The sequence below is a fragment of the Manacus candei genome, unplaced genomic scaffold (assembly GCF_025592945.1).
Source record: "Manacus candei isolate 608988 ecotype Guabito, Panama unplaced genomic scaffold, ASM2559294v1 h1tg000017l, whole genome shotgun sequence".
Lineage (NCBI taxonomy): Eukaryota > Metazoa > Chordata > Aves > Passeriformes > Pipridae > Manacus > Manacus candei.
Window position 1 is genome coordinate 21251092 of NW_026138065.1, and position 18270 is coordinate 21269361.

The 18270-nt window shown below is 37.6% G+C and overlaps 1 protein-coding gene across 2 annotated transcripts in view; it reads right to left on the bottom strand.

Annotated features, from left to right (window-relative positions):
• PTPN14 (protein tyrosine phosphatase non-receptor type 14) overlaps window positions 1–18270 on the bottom strand; it is a 114693-nt gene that overhangs the window by 23972 nt on the left and 72451 nt on the right. For both annotated transcript variants that reach the window (XM_051783916.1, XM_051783917.1), the window contains 9 exons: window positions 18090–18187; window positions 15911–15978; window positions 12884–12954; window positions 11143–11230; window positions 8435–8523; window positions 6766–6853; window positions 6025–6107; window positions 3674–3731; window positions 302–380 (listed from right to left, as the gene is read on the bottom strand). In XM_051783916.1, coding sequence (XP_051639876.1) covers window positions 302–380; window positions 3674–3731; window positions 6025–6107; window positions 6766–6853; window positions 8435–8523; window positions 11143–11230; window positions 12884–12954; window positions 15911–15978; window positions 18090–18187 — 722 coding nt within the window. The remainder of the gene's footprint in view (window positions 1–301; window positions 381–3673; window positions 3732–6024; window positions 6108–6765; window positions 6854–8434; window positions 8524–11142; window positions 11231–12883; window positions 12955–15910; window positions 15979–18089; window positions 18188–18270) is intronic.

An 18270-nucleotide genomic window follows, 5' to 3' on the forward strand; every position in this document is an offset into this window, starting at 1 on the left:
GCCTTTGAGTACAGCCATCATACTCCCTCTTTAGAAATTATTTTTTCAGCTCACTGAGCTGGAATACCAAGTTTAAGGTCCATATAATCATGCACAGATATTTTAGAGAAATTTGAAAACTGAAATTGGACTTTAAACAGAAGACTTACTGCATCATTAACTATAAAACTGCTTGTTCTCTTGCAGCAGCAGCTCCCATTTGACCATGATGGCATTGTAAATCTAGACATAAGGGTTAGGAGCTTCTTTGCATATGCATAAAATTGAAGTCCATTAAAGGAAAAATTTACGCTCCAAGTACCTTGTGAATTATGTGTTTCAGTGTAGTGTTCTCCACACTGGACATGCATAGGAGGCAGTATAAAAGGATGTTGTCTTGGCTGAAATAAAAGCACAAAGAAAAAAAAAAAAGAAGTATTAGAACTTCATTCGCTACCATTTCTGCAACGGAAACAGGAAAAATGGTCCTATGCCTTTTCCACTGAATACTGCTCTTTCTTACCCAGTCAAAGGCACATGGCTTGGCAGTTCTTTATAGAACAGAAAATAACTTTTTGTAAATTTCTTGCTAAATTTTGTTATAGAGCCCAAAGCCAACCAGTTAAGACTCCTTTAAGCTCAACCACTTCAAAAAACAGCAGCCACACTTTCAGCTCTTTAAAGTTTTTCAAACTTTTATTAAAAGCCCTTGCCCTTGAAGAATTAAACCCAAACAAGACAGACACCTAATCAGGACAAAAACAGGAGACAGAACAAATTCAAGGACCTAGAACACTGTTATACAAGCAATAGACCACAGATGGACTTAAAATAACTCTGCAAATTACATGAACATCAGATCCCCTAGCTAAAGAATTAGAGCGTTCCGCCAATAATCTGCACTGTAACAAGTTTTTTAAGTCTCAGAGGGTGTGATTCAGCATTAAATCAACAGGATTATTTGCAGAAAAATAAATCAGAGCTGATGCCATATTGACCAGCTTTGTCCATTGGTAAACCAATGTGTTTGGCAATCGCATTTTGCAACCTGCACTGCTATGTCCTGCCTGATGTCACTGAGCAAAGTTTACGAAAACATATTTCAATTTATGGAGTAAGCAGAAGGAGAAGGAAGGCACTGCTTTCTCATGAATGTATCTTCCTTAACAGCAGAATAAGGGCTTTTTATCCAGGTTGATTCAAGTAGTTCAAGCTATTAAGGAATACCGTGAATGCCCAAGGCAAAAAAACTCACCAAATAATCTACCTTTGTGTGCACACACACTAAATGAGCATAATGTAAGTTTGCTGGTGAAGAGGGGTGGGGAAGGGGTTAAATTCACATTTTCTGTGTAACTGGTGAGAAGGAATGAGAATCAAAGGTACTGAGCTCACATATGAATCCTTGCATTAAAAAAGCGCTGTGTTAAGCCAGAACTGGAAAACGACAATATTTCTGCTACAACAATCACTTCTGATTGTACTCTTGCTGAACAATATGGGCCAAGGAGCCTGCTGTTGACAACCTTAGTAGAGGAGCTGAGTCTGGAACTAAGCAAGATGTTGGAAAACCTAACAAATGGAGGGCAAAGGAAAAGTGCAAGGAAAGAGAAGTGACTTCAGATGTATACATCTGAAGCAGACAGTTTTCTTTGTGATAGATGTTACGAAAGGTATCTGTAAGAAATTGGGGAATTTTTTTTGAAGACCCATCTGCCTCTTCTGATAAAAGAGAAGAACCCTAAGGTCTGCAGAATGTCAATATCCAAATTAAGGATCACTTGGATTTTTTTTTAAATCAGGTAATTAAACATACCATCATATTAAGATCATCTACACAGAGGGGGGTTTTGCTGGAAAACCAGCACCACTGGGTAGCCTGACAGGAAAAAAGAGACACCATAAAATGATTCTAAAGTAGTAGTTAAAAAAATACAGGTTCAGCATGATGCCAAAACCATATAAAGGGCCTTAATCTGAAAGTAATGAACATGATCCCTAGTGAAGTGGCAGTGCCTCACCTCAAAGATTCCACTTCACTTCCCATTTCTGCCTATTGATTTATTACCATACAAGACAAATGAATAGGTAGGTGTATGAAGGTATGTACAGTGCTGACAACAGTCAGGAGGGCTTTTTTTTTCCTCTTCTAAAGAGAACTGTTCCAACAAGTTAACAGAACAATTATGAAAAAGGCGGTTGAAAGTTCATCGTGAGCAGGCAGCAGCCCAGTTCATTTTTCAGTTGATGAGTCCACATTCCTCCTTTTGATCTTCCTGAGATTTCAGGGTTTTTAAACTTGTTGCATGCTTATGTTCAAAACAAAGTGGCAGCAGGATTTGAAGCAGATTTCCATTTTTCATATATAAATATAGAAAGCAGTTCACTTTTTCCCCTTGTGATATATCTGAGGCCACAGCATAAGAATGCAAAGCACATTTCCTTTAGCTTTTCCTAGTTATTTTCAGGGACCAAGCTAGTAGATACCAAGAATACTGTAACTATGCCTCCAAGAACACAATATATAGCCCGTGTATCACATCATGACACCTTAGAAGCACGCTAAGAATGGAAGGACAAAGAAATCTGGAAACGGCTACCACAGCTTTCCTGCCAGTGGCTAGGAAACACAGAATGCACCTTTTAGATCTATTGGCCTGTATATATATTCACACAAGCAGATGACCTCTGTTGCAGTCTGCAATGATAAAACTACCCTAATATCAGTACCCGCTTAAGCTTAATTTTGGAAACTTTTCACAAGCCATAACCATGCTGTGAGGATATATCAAGAAAACACTTCTGCCCACATGAGCTTTCTGCCATGCAGAAATAGGCTAACAGAGTTTTCATTCTGGAAAGGCCTACAAAGCAGGTATAACCTATATGAGACATGAAAAGTGGCAACCTGCATAGAGATAATATTGCCCTCTGTCTAAGGAACCAGCAGTGCCACTGGTACAGAAACTCACAATCTGTTAAATAAGAGTAAGAAATACTGACACACTAGATGCTAGAATTTAATAAAAAAAAAAAAAAGAGCATTTTTAGAACTGATTGTGGCGGGGGGGGAAGAGAGACTCTCGTGTGATTTTTTTGGTAAAGATTTCATGAAAAAGTTACCCAGTTTTGTCAGATTTCTAGCTTTTCTGGAGATTAGTTAAATGGAAATAAGTACGATTTAAGAAAAGCTCTGAATTCCAATCCTTACTGAGTATATTAGCTTAACTTAAATTAACAGTAACTTCACACAGAAAATAGGCTCCTAACCCAAGAAGCTGGTAAATTGTAAGTAGTCTTTACACAAAAACATGAGGAATTGAAAAAACGTGAAATGTAACATTATGTAAGGGCTGGGTTTTGATGCATACAGCACAGGACACTTCAAATTCTTTCTAGAGGATATCTACATATTGAAATAACCTCAATCCAGTAGAAAAGATGTTCAGTTTCTGCAGGGCAAATGAAAATATAACGCCTTGAAGACTGTAATTTTAAATACTCAGTGGTGATATTATCCAGTTAAACTAATCAACCTGGGCAGCCACACCCTTGAAACTCATTCCAATCATATTGCCTAAAAGAAGTGAGCTAACGTGCTTATTTGAAATTTAGAAAGTACTTCATCCTACACAATGCCTCATCCCATCAGAAGTTATATAGACATTCTGAAAGGTCTCACTGTGGCACATACCAAAGATGACCTACTCCAGGTGGGCCGTCGTCGGATAGGGGGAGGAGAACTTGATTGTCTGTGGAAGAAAAAGAGAAATAATAGAAACTACAACACTTCAATTCTGAGTCAAGAATAAACAGGTAAAACAAGACATGAACAATCTGTAAGTATTGCTTATTAATGAGATTTTTAGATACACGAATAAATGAAAATAATTCAGGTTCTTCTCTAAACATGGGTAGTATTCCAGTTCCAAACTATACATGCCTTCTGTTCATTATCCCGTTTGGCTTACTTGGAAACAAGAGAAAGAATGATTCATTTTTTAAACCAGAATTTAACAAACAAGTCTCTTAAGCAATAAAAACTGAACATGGCACACAGGCAGTCTCGGATGACTTAAGGTAAACATTTAAAACAGTGACAATTTTATGAAATTGATAGCAATCACTCGAGCAATGCACATAGATCAGGAAAAAACAGAAAAAGCAACTTTTAGACAATACTAGCAGAGCCACATACAATGTTAAAGTAGCCAGGTGCAGTGGAAGGAACAAGGAGTGTAGGAGATAAAAAATATGAGAAAGGGAAAGAAACAAATTGAAGGAGGTAGAAATATAGTGCTTACGTGAAGAGAGGAAAGGTGGAATTTGTCCTCTTACAGTTTCTGATCTGGTGAATGATGTTATGTGCGATTAGAGGAAAGGCACACAGGAAAACAAACAACTCATTTTAACACAGAGAGCAGGAAAATTATTTGGCTAGAAAACACACATTGGCATAGACTGTCATCAATATCTGTGGCTCTAACACCGAAGCTTATATCACATGAGACTGTGGTAAGGAGAGCAGTTCTAATGACAAAAACACATTTAAATTCTAGTTATTTCACTCAGTGACCTCGTGACATTCCTTATCTTCATTAGTTTGCGAGTTGCATATGAAGCTGCTACATACACCCAGTTTGTGGTACCCATATGCTTAGGGTTTAGTGATTAGAAAGAAACATGTTCAAAAGCTATTGCTTCTGCAGTCTGTATTATGACTGGTAAAAAAATAGTTCTCCCTGTTTATCCCAATATACAGTGTCAAAGGGGAAATATCCCAAGATGACAGATTATGGTATTTTGTTTTCTTTCTTGACTGTCACGGGGGAGACAATCAGGATCTTCCTTTGAATTCAATCTCTTTGGGACCATTAAAATTGAATTTAGTATTGGACTACTGAAATCCATTATATGCTGCTAAGAAATATCTTTTCTGGTTTTCCACTCACCTCTCAAGAACTGTAAGCACCATGTGAAATCTAATCAACATCTCTTTTCTGTAACTGAAAAGATCACTCAAAACAATTCGCCTCATTGGACTCTCCTATGCTTTAACTCCCCATATGTTAATATAATGTGTGCACATGTAATATTAGAAAGCTAGACCTTCCAATCTTCTCTTCATCATTTTGGCTTTATTTTCCAACAGATGGCATTACCCAGTCGAACAGATGGGAAGTCCAGGTCTAACTAGAGTTGTTGATAGAGATGAGACTTCTTCATATCTTTCCAGCTAACTAAGATGATAAGTTTTGCAAGAATTTAATGTTCTGTGCTATACACACCCAGCACATCATGAAAACTTCTCAAAACTCTAATATTTTGAAAGCTAAATTTATCTCAACTTAAAAAAATGTGTGCTGGTGTAAATGAAACAGCTAACAAACAGACATTTGACTTAAAGCTAAAGCCTAATGAATCCTCCTTCAGAGTCCACCCGTGTGAGAGGATTAGCTCAAAGCCAGTTCCTAAGAAAGTGCTCAAAGTAGAGCCTAAGGGAGACTTCAGGTTTAGACTTACAATCTCTGCTGCGCTGTGCTAGTACAGCTACGCAGATTAACGTGCCCAGGTGTCCTCCCTTTCTTGGGACACATAAGAGGCAGATAAATTATACTGCCCAAATTAGAAGATGACAACCTTTCCACAGCCCTTAGCTGCTAGATAAGCAGTGCATCTACTACTGCAACTCGCATTTTGACATGATAACATATGTCACCTTTCACTCCAGTTTATACTAATACTCTGAGTTATAAACAGCAGAGACCAAGGCCTTCAACTCAAGATTCTCTGTAGGATTTGGCTGCTTGGGGAGCATCAAAGCCTCACAAGGCTCAGAATGAAATTTCATTTCCAATTGTCTGTTCTTGCTGTTGGTTAAAACAAAACAAGAAAAAAAGGGAAAGGGGAAAAGAATACCTGATATAAGTGACTAGGAAAAAAAAAACCAAAAAACAACAAAACCAAACAAAACCAGACATGCCAAAACTCAGATCAATTCCAAAGCAGGGTGTCAGGAAACAACTCTGAAGAAAGAATACTCACTCTGTGCAGATTTTGTTCTGTTTGTAAAACTTGTGTCTTGATGCAAACAGGCGTGAAATATATTTGGCATTTTCAAGATCGTCCTTTAAAGACAAGAAGAAAATAGGGGGGGAAAAAAATTTATTTTGTTACTCTTACCAAGAAGTGACAAAGAAGAGTTTAAAAAAATCCAATTGCAGGAATGCTTGGTAAGATCCACCATGTACAGAATGTGTCTGCCAAGAACATGTCTAGTGCCCTCAAGAGCATTCGAGGCATTAGATTACTGAAATACAGTGGCGTGCCTTTACATGCTGCCACTTTGCGGCTAAGTCACAGTAGGAGGGACAACAACAAAAAAATGGCTCAAGCTTGCTGGTCCAGTTTCTATACTGGCCTTGGTTCAGGGAGATGTGGAGTGATTTTAAATAGCACAGAACAGCAGCGTAGCCCTCTGAGTTCCAGTATGAGCACACATGGTGGCTTATGCCCAGTTTCTACAACTGCTTATGCTGCTGTACTTATGCCATCCAAAAAGCACTTCAGTTTTTTGCAGACTTCCCAGCACACTATATTTCAGGATGCTTGGAATAGAAGACTCATATTGTTACCTAAATGAAGTTAATTTCACACTCTGCATAAAGTAAAATGTGAACTGTAAGGGGGGTGGTGTTATGCAAGTGAGCCTCTCTAGGAAAGTGGAATTTTAAAAGTTTATTTTTACATAAGTAGCTTTCTTGATGACACTGATCAGATCTTTACCGTGTGAAAGAGCACATTCTCTTCTTTGTTGATCAACTCTAGAACAATCAAAGACTTGTTATGTGATATATTCCCAATGTCATTCCACCTGTAGAGTAAAAAAAATGCAGTAGTTTGCCAACACATACATTCAAACATTTCACAAACACATTAAGAATGCCTTAGTCAACATCAATCTCATTTTATGGGAAAGCTTTTCAGTAGCTCTTTGGTGAAGAAACATGGTCAGGAAAATAAGGAAGTCATGTTCTGATTAAAAATGAAAGGATATTCAGCTCTTAACCCGAAGTAGGAGAGTTAAAAGAAGACTCACAATAGAAGACAGATCAAAAATACATTAATAATAAACATTTTACTGAACTGTGGCATTTTTTAACTGATTGTTTTTAGCCACGTGTAATAGAATTATTTTTTTAAGTGCCATTCCTCTCCAAATGCTGTTTCCAAGTTTCATTAGGTGCCAATTCTTGCTAAAGAAGGTTAAGTTGACAACATGGTTATGTAGGCTATGCATACCATGCTAATACTCTGGTTTTATGTTTGCAATCTTTTCTTTTTTTTCCCAAGTAATTGTCAGGTTGCCCAAGATCAGAGTTATAATCTTCTTACAAATAGCTGACAGACATTTGCGTACATTGCATGCAATCCATGGGGATGGAAAGGACTTGTTTGTTCTGTTTGCAGCACGCATTCCTCTTCATGTCATGGCAGGATGCTTGAAGTGCATATTTCCAAACAGTAAGAATCCCAGCACCAACTATAATTTTTACATGTAAAGAAACTTTTTGCTTTTGTCACCTGGCCCAGTTAAAGGATTATCTCATTTCTTCTAAAAATTAAATATGCAAAGCATCAGCTATGTGGAAAAGGGAGCCCTAACATTTTTTAAGCTGACTACTGAAAGCCCTTTTAAGGCAAAAAAACCCAAACCTGACATTCCAGCTTAAGTCTCATACAAGCCTTAGCTACTGACTGAAAATCAGTGCACCTCAAAAAACACAAATTTTTTGGCTGCACAAAATTCAAACTCTAGTAACAGGGACTAGTAAAAATCCACTTCAAGCAAATAGCAACAGTAATGAAAATACCCACTGGAACAGTAGCAAAGAAGAACGAAACTATCATGGAGATTTCTAGCAACATTTTCATACAGAACAAACCCACACAAGAAAGTTAATGGAAAGACTTAAGCGATTCTTAATAACCAAAATAAACTGCAGAAGAAGTGTGACACAGCCAGGACTTTCAAAATTACATGAATGAGAAAGTTCAACTTCTTTTCAGTGGAGCACCTAAATATGGCAACCAGATTTCCAAAAACGTTGAGCTCCTGGGCTGCCTACTGTGAGGTTTAACAGATTTGCATTCAGAAGCATCAAAGAAGCAGACATAAAGACAAGAAAAGAAAAGGAATCAAAGCCTTGTAAAATAGAACAAGATACATGACAGGCAACTACAACTTTCTTGCCATCAAACCCATTCACAGACATCAGAAATCGTTCTTTATCTCATCTCTTATGGCCAAGAGACCGATCCTGAAAACAGCGAGGTGACTACTCCTTAGTTAGAGGATTGGCACTACTAAAATCACATATGTAAGTCAGGAAAAAGTCCCACACATGGACCTCTGGAAAGAAACTCTTTTAAGACAGAAGACCCTAGTTTTTACCTATAAATCACAGTTGTCCTGCCAGTTCTGTTTTTTATGAAGATTCCCATGAAGAAAATACCAAGGTGTATGTCATTTCCATGATTATCCTGCAGAGAAAGGATAATATATTTAGTTTAATAAAGAGACTGGTCAATATATGTATAGAAATGCATGCTGAACTACCAAAGAGAAGCCCTTCTTCAGTATAAATGCAGGACTAACCCTTGACTAACATATATTTTGCTGTTTGATTGGACTGATTTTTATTATTTCAAAGCAGTTAACACTTCAGTGGATTCATTCTGTTGATTAATGAGAACAGAAGAAGGCCAAATGAGCTCAAGGTTCTCCTCTATCAAACACCAGGCAGACCACAAACTGGCATTCATTGTATAATACCCAACATCCCCTACCATTGTGATTTTAGCTGTCTAGAGCCCCTGTGAATACCAAAAGCAACAGTCCTTTCACACTCATAGTATTTCTCCAGTCATCTGTTAAAACATGTAGAGATTTCAGAACACCACACCTGGAGATGGAATCCCTCTCAAAAGCTCTACCTTTCATGCTTCCTCCTTTAAGTATTCTTTCACAGCATGTCACCATAAAAAGTACTTGTATATCTATATAGATACATCCTCAATTGACTTTCAATTGTTGGGTTAAATATTCAACTGCATACACCACATAAAAACAACACAAGAACAGTGGACTTTGAGAAGTCCTATTTCTCTCCTATTCCCACCTGTCTCCTTGTGGGTTCCTGTTTGAGAACCATGTGCTCCTGTTCCATTTTGCAATCAGTTTTCTTAAAGCAGCTTATTACTCTTGACAAAGAGGTTTTTCTACATTTTCTACATTTATCAACAAAAACTCACCCTCGGCTGCACTTATAGTAATTGATTCATACTTTAAAGTGGTAAATAGAAATCATGCTATCACAGAGTGTGGTTAAAGAACTGTTAGAAGAAAGAATATGAGAGAAGTTCAAGCAATTTGCATGCACATGCTGTAGAAACCTGCATTTTAATAGCTCAAACTTCAGCTGTTCTCCTGGCCTTGTTTTACTTGATCCTCAGAAGGCAATGATAAAGTATCTGCACCTGTTTGTAACTACTAAGTGTCAGGCCTTCTACAAAGAATGGATGCCAATTTTGAAGCCCCAGCCTATGCATTGACTCTCCATGCTGAATATGCCAGCTTCTTCCAGAAGACAGCAGAGAGTCTTCAGTTTAGTCTGATTAGAGGGCAATATATTCTTCTGCCTTCTTGCCAGAAGCAGCTTTAGAAGGCAAAAAGATTCAGAAGATGTTGGGGAAAATGTATATACATATATATATATATACACATATATATACATATGTATATACATATATATATATATACACACATATATATACATATGTATATACATATATATATACACACATATATATACATATGTATATACATATATATATACACACATATATATACATATGTATATACATATATATATACACATATATATACATATGTATATACATATATATATATATACACATATATATATACATATATAAATACATATACATATGTGTGTGTGTGTGTGTGTGTATACACAACTATCTATATAGAAAAAAAGAGCAATGTATTTCTAATAGCATTTTCTACCAGGGAAAAGAGAGAAATCTTTCATTTTTCCCTTTGAAAGCAGTTTTATTTTTCTCCAAGGCCAGCACGCTGCTCTTTGATACAAGGCTAACATCTTCCCGCAACTTTGCAGAGCGCCCAGTATACTGTTCATACTTACCTTACTGACATGCAGTAATATCTAATGACATTTCCAACACAGAAATGTCTTTTGCAGTAGTGTGTGGCATTATTCCAAATTAATTTGAGGAAAACATTGATTTCATTCATTGGTAATAAACATCCTAAATTTGTTTTTGTTGGGTTGAAGTTTTTTTGCCTTTCAGCTCCTCCCTTTCAGGCCAATTCTTAGATTGGTGCTAAAGGACCAATTTTGACTTAAGCAGAAAACTTGTTTTGTTTGATGTGTGGCTGTGCTTATTTTAAAATTCCTAGTTATCTTTAACTAGCAGAAAAACCACTCAAAGTTCACCACACAGTGGCTGGGTTGGTTCACAAAGAGAAATGGGTCATGTTGGGAACAGCAGTTTTCAGTTTCTCAGCACAACTTTATCATGGCACCATGTGCTCCATAAGGCCAGGCAGTCAGACTATCCATGGCAGAAAGGGGCTTCCAGTGAAGCGAAGGTGACTGCAAATGCAAAATAATCCTTGAAATTCCCCCTTAATTATACATGTGTGGAGGACCTGTGTGCACATCTAAGACACTGAGGAAAGGTGATGTTAATGCTTGGTAAATAGTGACTTAGAAAAATATGAGAAGGTCTCATTTTCCTATCCTGCTAAAGACCAGAGCTGAGGTTCATTTGCCCCAGCCGCTCTCCCACAGACAGCACTCAAAATAAAAGCAAGGAGCATCCCTATTTTCCAAGTGAGAAGGCCCAAGCACATAGCAACCTCTTCCGTGACAAGGATTTTCATGAAAGAGAAGTAACACTACAGACTGCTGCAATGTCCATTCAAACTACTAGCAGTCATTTCACCCTCCAGAAGAGTGAAACAAGTCCTGTCTCTTTTGGACAACATTACAAAGGTTGCTGCAGAGTTCTGCATCATTTGATTCAGAGGTTCCTTTATAATATACACTAACATACCTTCACAGGGAAAATTTCCTGTCCAAACCCATCCAGACGTTCCACTTCATTGATGTACATTAACTCAGCCTCTGCTGCTGTAATGCCACTGCAATTAGATTAACCAAAGGGAGTAAATAGTTCAATATCACACACACATAAAGAAATACTAGTGAAAAAACGGGAATTTCACAAACCACCTGAGAAGACACTTTGGAGATGCTGTGTAGAAATGCACAACACAAAACCAAGTTTCAGTACTAGGATCATAATCAGCAAGGGGGGAAATTTTACTAAATGTCACTAAGATAAGGTACAAAGCACAGTTCAAATTACAGGAGGAACAAACTGAACTGACCACATTACTCGACTTCTGTATGCATCAAATCTTTTCCAGGCTTTATCAGGCCATTGCATCAGGTTGTGGATAGTTTTGGATGGCTGACTTGAGCCACAGGCGCCCTAATTTGCCTGAATAGTATATAAGGCCACTGAAGTTTCTTAAAATGACTTAAAAGGAAAGACACACATTTTCAAGTTGGCTGTTCAAAAACACAGGCACTAAATCCAAAAGTTAAACAGATTCTCTTTTGTAGGAGAGAACAAACCAGCTGAAAAGTTTTACACACATGTCTACACATGCTCCTGTCACAGCTCAGGAATTCAGAGAGATTTCAATTCTCAAAAGCAGGTCAGAATAGGTTGCAGGTTTAAAGACCTTGCTCCAAAAGAAGGCCACTATTAATTTTTCTCCTCTTTGCTATTCCTTACCACAGCTTACAAACAGAAATATAGGGCCCAGATAAATACCTGAGAGAAAGGAGGTGGAATATGATCTACCTGCTGAAGTGAGGGGAAGTATTTCTTTGTATTGCAGAAATAGCACTAAAGAGCACAACAGGTGGGAAAACCTTCCTTTCAAGTCTGTGAGTTAACCCAGATCACACAAGTAGCCCATGGTAGAAAGAGAATAGAACCAGGCCTGCTCATGGCCAGCTTGGAAGCTCTCCCTTTGGTTGCATCAAAGGCCAAGGCTTGTTTTAAAGCTCAGACTGAGAATGGCCTAAGACTCAGAGATTGGTATTCATCTTTTAACATCCACTTTGTCATGTAATGGGCAATGCTGCATCCTTCAGATAACATTCCTGTTGCATATGGCATATGGGCACTGCCATTTTTCCCCCAACAGCACTCTAGAGGTTTGGATACATCCACCACCAAAACACCTGGGCAACATGAAAGAAGCCGGCTCACAAAGAAGTTTTTTTTACTGAAGGACTAATGCACGCACTCCTAGTGCATTAACTAGTAACACTATACTATGTCTTCTCCATGAGACTTAAAACCCAATTCCTGTTATTTTCATTTCCATTACACTGGGAGCACGTGCGTCCCCACCTCTCTTGAAAGAGACCTTCGGATCACCCCTGATCAAGTCACGGGGTCTTTCACCATCAGGATTTAAATGAAATCAAAAAGAGAAAGGAGTCTACAACATAGCACAAGTAGTGTTACACACACTCATTAAACCCAAGGGTGCAAATGCTCGTTTATTTGGCATTAAGTTTCTCAATCATTTTGCGTTTACAAGAGGCAGGTACCCTTTTGTGGTAGATTAATTAAAAATCCAGTGAGACAAAGCATAATAGTAACATGAATATAGGTTAGTTAAACACTGCCAGGAATGCATGGGGGAGGCAGGGAAGTACTACAGGGATGATAAAAAAAAAAAACATCTGAACTTGTAACACATCAAGCTCACCTGTGAGTCCGGTGCTCCTGAGCAACCTTTTGAGTCAGCTCTTCCAAGACAGCTTCATCCTGGTTCCAATCCTGTAAAAATATGAAGTTGCATCAAAACCTACTCAACCAAAGAGAAAGGGGACAAAATGGTACACAGAAATTATGACAGCAGCTATTTTGAGATTGTTTACAGTTCATGCTCTTCTAGGTAGTTACAGAATCTATCACCAATCAAATTTAAAATTCAGAGCATGGGATAATGAAAATGTGCAAGGAGAAGACAAGAGTTCTGATTTTTTTATAACTTTTTTTGGGAGAGTAAAATGATACTGTTAAAAATAGGGATAAGGTGTTTATTATTCCAAAATAGAGAACAGAGTATGGAGCACAGATAAAGAATCTTTTCCTGGATAAGGGCCAAAGAAGTCTTTAAAAACACTTGGAAATCTACAGATTAATATATAGCTTTTAAAACAGTCCAAAATGATACACAGAACACAGATAATGAATTCCTGAGTATTTTTTGTCCCTTCCTCATGTTAAAGTTTTGCTACCTCTTCAAATATGCAATAAAACATACTTTATGCTTGCAAGACATTTCTGAGCAGAAACTTTTATATTCTGCAAATTTAATAAAGTGCGGTAGAAACAATTCTGAAATAATTGGGAGTAAGTTAATAAAGGAAGTCAGCTCATAAATTCAAGGCCAAAAAAAGGAAGCTGGAAAACTTTCTTGCAAAACCTCAAAGTTTTTACATTTATTTAAAAAAGCCTTAAGGTTGCCTGTAATGTACTTAAATACACTGCTTCTTGCTCAATGGGGCCCTCCCCTCTGATATTTGCTTCTGCCACAAAAAAATGTGAAAGTGGTAGCGTGCTAATGAAAAATGGCATGGTGCATGCCTATGCACAGCTACACACCTGTGGGGTGTACTGTGTACATAACTTTGTTCTTTTCACTGCTGAAGAAATGCCATTTGACACACATTGTAGCCTCACAAGATCAAACAGCACAAACATAGCTGCCCCTCCCTCATCCACAAGTTCACTTTACTAATGAATTTATAGCAATGTTCTCGTTCTATGCCCAGGATTCACTCAAATCCTCCCACTTGCTTAGGGACTAGTTTGTATCTGCAGCACTTAGCAACTGTTACTGAACTTGTAGTGAAATATTTACTATTATATTCTCTACTCCTCCCTAGAAGAGCAAAGACAAGTAGCTAAAGAAATATCTACAGAAACAGCTGATCTAAGAGTAGGCTTCTAAAGGCTGTAGGAAGCAGACACTTTGCCCGTGTTCTTAAATTCAGTAACAGTAGCATGGATGAAATGCAAGATATCACAAAGTGAGCACATGCAAAACAGAAGAGAGCTGATCACACCAGCAGGGAGGCACCTGACTCAAAATCAGAGGTTCTAAGAGATGGGCCCAAAGAATAAAATGCTGAATCACAGAGAAATTAACCACCTGAAAGATCATCTAGAGACCTAAAGCCTCCCCTGTTTTTTTTCAGAACAGAAAAATAGTATCAGTATATCCCTGGCAGTGTTCAAGGCCAGGCTGGATAGTGCATTGAGAAACCTGGTCTAGTGTGAAGTGTCTCTGCCCATGGCAGGGGAGTTGGAACTAGACGGTCTTTAAGGTCCCTTCCAACTCAAACCATTCTATGATTCATTCTATATTGAAAGAACTCTGCAGAAACTCAATAATTTACAAAGTGATACCCTGACAACACATTTCTCTGTATATATTTGCAGCCATCTTCTTTCCCATTAAGGCTCTCATACACAACTTGGTAAGTCATCAACTATGCACAAGATCATCAACTACTTATCAATAGATAAGGTGGCTTACCAGAGAAATCCTGTTCCACTAGTCAGGGTAACAGAAGTTTATTAGTGAAAGGTCAATACTGAAGCCACATTCTATATGTGTATTCTATACAAGGCATATTCATATCTCTGTACATTCATTAATTGCCCTTCTTCCTGCTGAATTTTTCAGGTGGTATCAAACTGTCTACTGGCTCAAAATTTCACTTTCACTTCAGGACACTGTGCAGATGTCACCTTTTTGGACTCAAGAATGGACTGTCCACTGCAGTTCCTGTACAAAGAGCATTGGTAAGCAGGATGAAATGCTTCTGCAAGTGCCTTTCTCAGGCCTTCAAATTACAGTCAGATGAATCATTCTCCCTCTACCGCTCCACTAATTGCAGAGGGAAACCAGATGCCTTAACTTCCAGGCAGCTAAACTCAGGGCACCCCACCCTGCTTCCAAATATTTTTTCCAGTTAGAAAGAATTCCGTGATCTTTTATATTTTATGAAGCTTACACTCAAAACTTATGCTGATGGTCTTATTCACCTAAGATAAAGTCAGCCTTAACTTCAGCAGCATTTTTTTTTTCTTCTCTAATTCATCCTCCCACAGAGGTTCTATGTCATGGACTGCAAGTGCTTGATGTTTGCCACAGAATTTCCAACATCACTAGTGATCTAAACTCCTTCCCTAAGCACTGAAGTTATTTGCTAGTTTCCAATGTAAATTTAAACCAAATTTACAGCACAGTCCCTGGAGAACATTTTGAGAAGACCTGATTCACGCTTCACTTCAGTCCGATAGTCAGCTGATGTAAATGCACATTCTCTTGAAGAAAGGCTGCATGGTTTGCCCTGTGACACAACATTTACTACACCAGCAAACCTTATCTCCCCTTGATATGCCACATTACTAATACCACGGTACTGCTAATATACATCTTTTTAAATAGCTGCAAATTCTTTTTTGATTTGAAGACGTGTTTCTTTTGTTGATGCCTGATCCTAGTGGAAGTTCGACAGGAACTGTAATTGGGTTGACCTTCCATAGCATAGGATCATTCAGCTGCAATCAAGTACACTGCAGGTTTTGGGGAGCAAAAACTATTTCCTCTACTATTAGTTCAGCGCCAGTGCTTTTACTCTGTTATCAACAAAGCCATCTCTGAGGCATGGAGAAATTATTCATAAAAGACCATAAAAGAGAGGGATAAGGAGCTCACCATAGGAAACAACACATATTCTCGGAGGAAGTCATGAGATTCAAACTGATTATAGTCTCCAAAATCCGCTGGAAAAAAAAACAAACACAGTTACTCATTTGGGCACTTTCCACACATGTTAAGACCACACTCAACCTTGCATAGATGCTCAATTTCAAGTGGGTGAATTCTCTCTGAAGCCACAACCCAGCACAAAGATTTCTGCTTGTGCTTCAGCTTTTAACATGGAGGTCTGAAAATAATAGTGTTGTTACCATAGATCAAATAACAGCCAACAAGTAATTTCTTTCTTTTGATCCCTAATATAATGACCATTTGCAATGCTTAACCATCAGGAGTGCAAGAGTTTCTTTTTCAGTAGCCTTCTTGAACTCAACCCCATTAAAAAAGGCTGAGATTGCTCAGCCTCTTTAAAAATGGTGCTCCCTTTTTTCTTCTCCAACGTTTCCAGCCTTAAACAGGCAAAAATAAGTAAACAAAATTTAACTTATCTCTACCACAATTCTATACAGTTGTACAAAAGAAGCTTAATTTTACAGCCTATAAGGTTAAAATCCAGTAGTCGATTTTATTAAAAACTGTCAACAACCAACATGGGGACAGGTTTATCCTTCTGCAGCCAATGTAACAGTACAGGCACTGTGTCAGCTTAACTGAATGGCACACACTTTTCTACTCGCTCTTCTACTTCTCCTACATCTCTTGAACAGGTATTCATCTCCATGCTCACATTCACTTGTATGTCAGGCTAAGGATTCTTGCCTAAAAGTCCTTGAAATCATGGAGTTTTGAAAATGCTTCCTTAAAGGCTAAGCTACATTAAAAACTCAAAACAATGCCTGTATTTATCTATCTGTTAAATACACAACAGCTTATATCAAAAGAATATCTTGCCAGGAGGTTTTTATTTTATATTAATTGAACTGCATCAAAGGCCATCTACAAGATTCTCATATTATATAAGATGGAAATCCCCAACATAAATCATATTATCTAAACCTTCTTTCAAAGCTTCTAGACAATTTCGCATATCACAGGATGCCAAAAATGCAGTTTCATTTTGTTTCTACCTCAGAGTTATGTTTTAACATAAACAGAAAGAAATCAAAATGGGCATGTAGGTTTAAAAGAAATAAGTATTTCAAATACCTTTGGTTGCATCACATGCAAAGGACAAATGAAGTAATACAATGTCAGGAATAATAAGATTGACTTGCTCTCAAAATTAGAAAAAAGCTCCAAAAACACAGAAACAGATTAAGTATCTATTCAGACCTAACTTACACAGAGGAAAATCTTCATTTACCTAAACTGAAAGATTCATTATGGAATCTTTTACATAAATTTTCCTTTATTAATCAAACATTTCAAGATTTGACAATAAACATTTTTTCCTTAAATTTTTAACCAAGATAAGATACTAAAATGGTATTTCTACTGCTCTAAAAAAGACCATATTAGCCTTATTCTTGACTGAATCTTTAATTTACAGAATCAGATCTTCATGTTTGCTATTTATGTATACACTTCCCCCTTCACACTCAGAGAGCATCCACAGAGCTCGATTATTGAAACTCTACCTTAGGTTCTCATAGTCAGTTGTGGAAAGACAAACATACTTTATTCAAATACAGGACTTCTTCCTCTGCCCATATACATTATATGATCCCACTTTTATTGATGTCCTTAGTAGGCTCAGAGTAAAAATCACGTTGTAAGAAGTAGTTTATTATTAATTTATAACTCACATAACAATTACAGCTATGTGTTTTTTCATACTTCACATAGCACTATACGGCAAAATGAGTTTTTAATTAAAGGCAAAATTAAAGCTGTTGCTGTGCTCTTTGATGTAATTTGCATTTAAAACTAGAGAACGTGAAGCAAATTCATTATTTCAAAGTACTCCGTGGTCAGGGTTGGAAGAATCGGAGTTTTGTTCAGATTCACTTACATGAATTTTACAAATAGGAAAGTTGAACACTGTGATGTGGTCCATCATTCCCTCCCTTAGGGTGTGTTTCATCAACAGCAGTCCACCCATGTACTTTTAAATCAATAGAAAACCCAGCTGTTGTGAGTAGGAGTCATAGAAGGCCTTAGTTAGTGCCCAGTCAACATACAGAACAAACCAAAAGAGCCACTGCTGGAAAAAGGCTGTCAGGTCATGTCATCTTACCTTGCACTGCCAAGCCAGCCAGTCGAATTCCCTGCTCAAATGAAGAAATTAATCGGCCATCAAGAACATCCTTTTTCACTTGTAGGTAATACTGGTATCTACAAACAAAAAAAAGAGCATGAATTATAACACCCATATGTTTGCACATTTCCTACAGAAAAAAAGACTGCTGAAAGGAAGA